Source organism: Hemibagrus wyckioides, linkage group LG06 (genome assembly GCF_019097595.1).
Source record: "Hemibagrus wyckioides isolate EC202008001 linkage group LG06, SWU_Hwy_1.0, whole genome shotgun sequence".
NCBI classification, from domain to species: Eukaryota; Metazoa; Chordata; class Actinopteri; order Siluriformes; family Bagridae; genus Hemibagrus; species Hemibagrus wyckioides.
The window spans coordinates 444,573-453,078 of NC_080715.1; the positions used below are offsets into that span (position 1 = coordinate 444,573).

At 38.7% G+C, this 8,506-nt stretch overlaps 1 protein-coding gene across 1 annotated transcript in view; it reads right to left on the bottom strand.

Moving 5' to 3' along the window:
- The window catches only part of myo10l3 (myosin X, like 3), a 79,997-nt gene extending 73,694 nt beyond the window's left edge, over positions 1-6,303 (bottom strand). Inside the window, exon 1 of the mRNA XM_058391207.1 lies at positions 6,104-6,303. Within this exon, the coding sequence (XP_058247190.1) occupies positions 6,104-6,124 (21 nt within the window). The 5' untranslated portion in view covers positions 6,125-6,303. The remainder of the gene's footprint in view (positions 1-6,103) is intronic.
- Positions 6,304-8,506: the final 2,203 nt, after the last annotated feature.

An 8,506-nucleotide genomic window follows, 5' to 3' on the forward strand; every position in this document is an offset into this window, starting at 1 on the left:
CACACAACCTGAACAATACACACAACCTGAACAATACACACAACCTGAACAATACACACAACCTGAACAATACACACACAACCTGAACAATACACACACAACCTGAACAATACACACAACCTGAACAATACACACAACCTGAACAATACACACAACCTGAACAATACACACACAATCTGAACAATACACACACAATCTGAACAATACACACAACCTGAACATTACACACACAACCTGAACAATACACACAACCTGAACAATACACACACAACCTGAACAATACACACAACCTGAACAATACACACACAACCTGAACAATACACACACAACCTGAACAATACACACACAACCTGAACAATACACACACAACCTGAACAATACACACAACCTGAACAATACACACACAATCTGAACAATACACACACAACCTGAACAATACACACAACCTGAACAATACACACACAACCTGAACAATACACACAACCTGAACAATACACACACAATCTGAACAATACACACACAATCTGAACAATACACACAACCTGAACAATACACACACAATCTGAACAATACACACACAATCTGAACAATACACACACAACCTGAACAATACACACAACCTGAACAATACACACACAACCTGAACAATACACACACAATCTGAACAATACACACAACCTGAACAATACACACAACCTGAACAATACACACAACCTGAACAATACACACACAACCTGAACAATACACACACAACCTGAACAATACACACAACCTGAACAATACACACAACCTGAACAATACACACACAACCTGAACAATACACACACAATCTGAACAATACACACAACCTGAACAATACACACAACCTGAACAATACACACACAACCTGAACAATACACACACAATCTGAACAATACACACAACCTGAACAATACACACAATCTGAACAATACACACAACCTGAACAATACACACACAACCTGAACAATACACACACAATCTGAACAATACACACACAATCTGAACAATACACACACAATCTGAACAATACACACAACCTGAACAATACACACACAACCTGAACAATACACACAACCTGAACAATACACACACAACCTGAACAATACACACACAATCTGAACAATACACACAACCTGAACAATACACACAACCTGAACAATACACACAACCTGAACAATACACACACAACCTGAACAATACACACAACCTGAACAATACACACAACCTGAACAATACACACAACCTGAACAATACACACACAACCTGAACAATACACACACAACCTGAACAATACACACAACCTGAACAATACACACACAACCTGAACAATACACACACAACCTGAACAATACACACAACCTGAACAATACACACAACCTGAACAATACACACACAATCTGAACAATACACACACAATCTGAACAATACACACAACCTGAACAATACACACAACCTGAACAATACACACACAACCTGAACAATACACACAACCTGAACAATACACACACAACCTGAACAATACACACACAACCTGAACAATACACACACAACCTGAACAATACACACAACCTGAACAATACACACACAACCTGAACAATACACACAACCTGAACAATACACACACAACCTGAACAATACACACACAATCTGAACAATACACACACAACCTGAACAATACACACACAACCTGAACAATACACACACAACCTGAACAATACACACACACTCTCCAGCTCCTAGTGCTGCAAACACAGACACACGCTGACACACTGAGGATTGTGGGTAATCACGTGACCAGAAATGGAAGTAAAACACATCTGAACACATCAGACAGGACAGAGGGTGAGCGATGATGTCACAGGAAGTGATGCGTACTGTGACCCATCAGAACTGTTAATTTGTAGTTTAGACCAAATGAAAAGTGTTGTAGTTTAAAAACAACACACTGATTCTGGAGAGTGTGTGTGATATCAGCTCAGGTCAGCGGTCACTGCACTGTCCGGTGTGTATCAGATCATTAGAGGGTAAATGACGGGTGTGTCATGTCCTCACAGGAAGGACGTGAAGTGTGTTTCTGTCTGATTCATTCAGATGAAATGAGACAGCAGGCCATGAGTGTGAGGGGTTTAGTGTCCTGTCTCATCCTGAGTCCTTGTTTCCAACTAGCATGTTCATTCTGTGGTCATTTATTTGCTCAAATATGTTAGTATGCTAGCCTTTTGATGTTCTGTTAACTAGACAGTTCATTAATCTGTTAATAGGTCTGATTTTTACAGCCAGAAACACACTCTTTTCCTGCAGGTGCAGGAAACAGGAAGCAGGAGAGCAGGAAGTGATCTCAGACGCCCAGTCGCGTCTCCCACTGTACAGAGAGAGAATAATAAGAGCAGAGTAAGAAATCCGGTGTAGAAAAAGCTGTGAGAAACGCTGGAGAAAGCTGAACATCAGTAAAACTGAGCTGATCTACAGGACCAAATCTCACAGAAACCACTTCTCAGTAACATTTCCTTCAACATGCTAAATCTGTCCTGAGCTACAAGCTATAATCAGCTCAAAGTTATTTAAGGTCAGATCTGTAAGTCCAGCTGCTGACGTCCACATGCTGGTTAGAGGAAGGAATTTAAATCCAGCTTCCAATCCTTCAGGACTCTGAAGATAAAAGTGAGAGCTCTGAGTGGAATAAACTCCACATGTAGCCTGGAGGAGCAGCTGTACGCTAGCTATCATCTCCACACCACACTCAGACACTCTGTCCCACTGCATGTGTCATTAGCATCATCTGTCTTTAATTAAACAAAAACATTAACATTCTCCTTTCTTATTTCTCTGAAGAGTTTTGCTTCATCCAAGAACACTTAATAACTTCACTTATAATTTATAATCCCACTCTCAGTGTTTATAATGATTTATAATCCCACTCTCAGTGTTTATAATGATTTATAATCCCACTCTCAGTGTTTATAATGATTTATAATCCCACTCTCTGTGTTTATAATGATTTATAATCCCACTCTCAGTGTTTATAATGATTCATAATCCCACTCTCTGTGTTTATAATGATTTATAATCCCACTCTCAGTGTTTATAATGATTTATAATCCCACTCTCAGTGAATATAATGATTTATAATCCCACTCTCTGTGTTTATAATGATTTATAATCCCACTCTCAGTGTTTATAATGATTTATAATCCCACTCTCAGTGAATATAATGATTTATAATCCCACTCTCAGTGTTTATAATGATTTATAATCCCACTCTCAGTGTTTATAATGATTTATAATCCCACTCTCAGTGTTTATAATGATTTATAATCCCACTCTCTGTGTTTATAATGATTTATAATCCCACTCTCTGTGTTTATAATGATTTATAATCCCACTCTCTGTGTTTATAATGATTTATAATCCCACTCTCTGTGTTTATAATGATTTATAATCCCACTCTCAGTGTTTATAATGATTTATAATCCCACTCTCAGTGTTTATAATGATTTATAATCCCACTCTCAGTGTTTATAATGATTTATAATCCCACTCTCTGTGTTTATAATGATTTATAATCCCACTCTCTGTGTTTATAATGATTTATAATCCCACTCTCAGTGTTTATAATGATTTATAATCCCACTCTCTGTGTTTATAATGATTTATAATCCCACTCTCTGTGTTTATAATGATTTATAATCCCACTCTCAGTGTTTATAATGATTTATAATCCCACTCTCAGTGTTTATAATGATTTATAATCCCACTCTCAGTGTTTATAATGATTTATAATCCCACTCTCAGTGTTTATAATGATTTATAATCCCACTCTCAGTGTTTATAATGATTTATAATCCCACTCTCTGTGTTTATAATGATTTATAATCCCACTCTCTGTGTTTATAATGATTTATAATCCCACTCTCAGTGTTTATAATGATTTATAATCCCACTCTCTGTGTTTATAATGATTTATAATCCCACTCTCTGTGTTTATAATGATTTATAATCCCACTCTCGGTGTTTATAATGATTTATAATCCCACTCTCAGTGTTTATAATGATTTATAATCCCACTCTCAGTGTTTATAATGATTTATAATCCCACTCTCTGTGTTTATAATGATTTATAATCCCACTCTCTGTGTTTATAATGATTTATAATCCCACTCTCGGTGTTTATAATGATTTATAATCCCACCTCAACAATAACCTGATGTTTTTGTAGTTTCTCAGTCTCATATAATTGTGATGAAATTTTGTCCAACTTCTTTATGACATTGTTTTGGTTAATTGATGTTTAAGGGACTAGTTTGCACAACGCTCTCTTAAAATCCCACCACAGTGGCCTGGGTTGGACATGGTCATCCCTACACCTTCATTTCTTCTTCAGTGGTCATTCAGATTTGCTGGTATGTTTGGGATGACTGTCCTGTTGTATGACCCAGTTTAAACTGCTGGACAGATGGCCTCACATTTAAGATAGAAAGTAGAGTTATCTCAGTGAGCGTAAGTTTCTCAGGTCAATACGATATTACGTTGTGTAAAAATTCACCTTTATCGTTTTAATGTTTTATTCTACTGCAGAGTGACGTAGTAAAGAAATAATAAGAATATGACATAAAAGAAAATATTACTGCTGTTTTAGGAAAGTAATCATACATACAAAAGTTATTAGAATAAGTGCATTAATATAAAGCTGTGATGTCCAGCTGCACTACTGTCAGAGCTGCTGTTACAGAGAATTAATCAAAATCTTCTGACCAATGTGAGACACGCCCCTTTTAGACAAACTCCACCCCTTGTGTGTGACACTGTGACTTCTCTATAGTTTGTAGTTATGCCTGGGATCTAAATGTTGATGTGTACAATTTCAGGATTAAATCCTCACTGGACTTTTCTCTGACTATGACCCATACACAGAGACATGTCACATGACTCGTCATCACAGTGACCAGTGTGGGTGTGGCCATGGTGTGATGTTAACATCTCTTTTTCCATCAGCCATTCAGGATGCACACATCATCTCAGGGAGTTTTTCCTTCCCACTACTGCCTCTGGCTTTTTCATTAGAGATAAATGTACATTTTTATTTGGAATTTTTACTCTGTATATATCCATGTAAAGCTGCTCTGCAACAACATCACACACACACACACACACACACACACACACAACTATACTCAGGTAAAAAAAAAAAATCACACAGGACGTCCCAGTAACCCTGTGACTTAGTTATTCCGATGAATACACACATTAACTCAGAACCCGAGGGAGAGGGAGAGAGAGAGAGGGTGAGAGAGAGAGGGAGAGGGAGAGAGAGAGAGAGAGAGGGAGAGAGAGGGAGAGAGAGAGAGGGAGAGAGAGAGAGGGTGAGAGAGAGAGGGAGAGGGAGAGAGAGAGAGAGAGAGGGAGAGAGAGGGAGAGAGAGAGAGAGAGAATGAGTGTTGGGGGGGCTACATACAGCATGACTGAACATATCACACTCATTGTTGAGAGATTTTTAGTGGTTCTCTGTTTCAGATATCATCTATTGCAGGTTTACATTTTGAAATGTGTGTGTGTGTGTGTGTGTGTGTGTGTGTGTTTCAAACCCTCAGTGTGGTACTGAAATTAAGCCGAGCCCTCAGAATTCTACTGAAACTGTCCTGAACCATCAGCGTATTAAAAATACTGACCCAAACCTTCAGAGTGGTATTGAAACTGACCCAAACCCCCAGTGTGGTACTGAAACTGACCCAAACCCCCAGTGTGGTACTGAAACCTCAGAGAAATACAAAAAAAGTTCAACCCTAAATGCGAAGCAGCAGTGAAACTGACCTGAACCAGTGCTGAAACTGACCCAGCAGTACCAAAACAGATCCAAACCCTTAGAGTACTGAACGCTCAGAGAAGTACCAAAACCGACCAGGTCCAGTCAGTTCCAGACCACGCCGGTGTTTTGTGTATTATTTTCATTAGTGTTTATTATTATGTGTATTCGCGTAACTTCACGAGGACAAACCGGAACGGAACGTCGCGCGCACAGTGACCAGCTGGACAGTGTCCCAGCGCTCCGGTAGCTTTAATGTAATATGTATAAGTTACTGCTTACCTCAACAAAGAAGGTGTCCATTTTCAGTTTTCCAGCGTATTTCCATTCACACGTAAAGAGAAATGAGAAGGCGAGCAGTGAAAAACTCCTTCCGGTGTGTCCGCTGTGATTCTGTGCAGTTTGTTGTGTTTGTATTCGGTTTTTGTGAAGTGAATGACCAGAGCTGAAACGCCTGACCGCTCCGAGATGCTGCTGCCGCTTTGTGTTGCGAACTCAGGAGGGCGGGGCTTACTGACACATCAATCACCCCCAGACCACGCCCGATGTGAACAATAATAACTCTAACTCCTGAATGCGCGTGCACGGAGCAGATGGAGAGCAGTGTGAGGTAAAGTGAGGGCTGCTGAGCTTCTCCTGTTTTTAAAGACTTTTTTATTTACTTTACTACAAATTCACTGATTACTCTTCACCTCATTAACATAACGGAAGTGTTCAGATAGTTTATTTCTATAGCTATTTTAACAATGGGCATTGTCTCAAAGCAGCTTTACAGAAATATAAAAACATCAAAGAGAAATTATATTTATCACTAATGAGCAAACCTGAGGCGATGATGGTGAGGAACAACTCCCTGAGAGGATATGAGGAAGAACACTGGAGAGGAACCAAACTGAAACCTCATCCTCATCTGGGTGACACCAGAGAGTGGGATTATAAATCATTATAAACACTGAGAGTGGGATTATAAATCATTATAAACACTGAGAGTGGGATTATAAATCATTATAAACACAGAGAGTGGGATTATACATCATTATAAACACTGAGAGTGGGATTATAAATCATTATAAACACTGAGAGTGGGATTATAAATCATTATAAACACTGAGAGTGGGATTATAAATCATTATAAACACTGAGAGTGGGATTATAAATCATTATAAACACTGAGAGTGGGATTATAAATCATTATAAACACTGAGAGTGGGATTATAAATCATTATAAACACAGAGAGTGGGATTATAAATCATTATAAACACAGAGAGTGGGATTATAAATCATTATAAACACTGAGAGTGGGATTATAAATCATTATAAACACTGAGAGTGGGATTATAAATCATTATAAACACAGAGAGTGGGATTATTTGTTAAAAAATATGATATATATTTGGAATAATATATTCTATTCTATTATTTCACATTCTAACGAGTGACGGTCTCAGAGTCATTAGCTTTATAATGTTAATGGGTTAATTATATGTCCATTAGAGCCTGCAGTTGATTCCCTAAGGTCACACACTTAGAGATGAATGCTCCATCTGGACACACACACACACACACACACACACACACACACACACACACACACAAATAGTGTTTTAAGCTGTGAGGTTTTGTCTCATGATTGGAACTCAGGGCTCCAGATGGTACATGGAAATCTCCATTGCTGGGAATATGGAACAGAGCGACATGTGGGGCTAACACACCAGAAATGTAGGAACATCACCGCTAATTCTCTCTCTCTCTCTCTCTCTCTCTCTCTCTCTCTCTCTCTCTGTCTCTCACACACACACACACACACTGTACATTTACTCTGTAGCTCTCCATTTGACCTATAAAGTGTCACATTGTAAAGTCCAGACATCACTGACACACTGTCAGGAACTACTGAGTCAATTCCCTTCCAGTACACCGGTCACTGCTGACCGTTGTACTGCTATACCTCATCATGTGTCTTGTCACCTATTTCCTATTAACTCCTTAAGTCTTGCCTTATTTATATCTGTGTCTGATTTCTACCTGCCATTTAGTGTGTGTCTTTGTCATGTCGTTCATTGTTGCATTAGATTCCTGGTTTCTCTTGTTTATTCAGGTTGTGCTTTTGTTTTCAGTGACACTTTCAGGTTTTTTGTGTTTGGTTTATTTATTGGTGTTCCACAAGGTTCTGTTTTAGGCCCACTTCTTGCCTCTGTATACATGCTAGCTTTCACTGTTATACACAGCACTTTCAGTTAAGTCAGATGAGAGACACCAGCTTATTAAGATGTGTAAAGGACATTAGACATGTGCAATAAATTTCTTCTACTTAATATTTTAACTCTCGCACCACTGTACCTGTCGTGTATCAAGTGTAATGCTTGCAACGTCATTACCTAGGAGGTGGAAGTAAAAAAAGGATGGATTTGAGTTCATGAACGTGCTGTCTCGTGTCTGATTTAATTCAGCGTCTTGAGCCAGTTAAAGCAAAGACACAACAATGGCGACAAGGGCAGTTAGTGGATTACAAACAAGTTAAATCTGATTGCGAATTAATTTAAGCGTGGAAGATGGATTCTACCGCATCAGTGCCAAAATTCGACTGCTACTGCTACAGTGGCCACTCTGAATGCTTACCTCGTTCCCAGAGTAAACACCGGTTTGGCAAGACAGTCCTTCTATCAAATAATGCAAAGACAAGG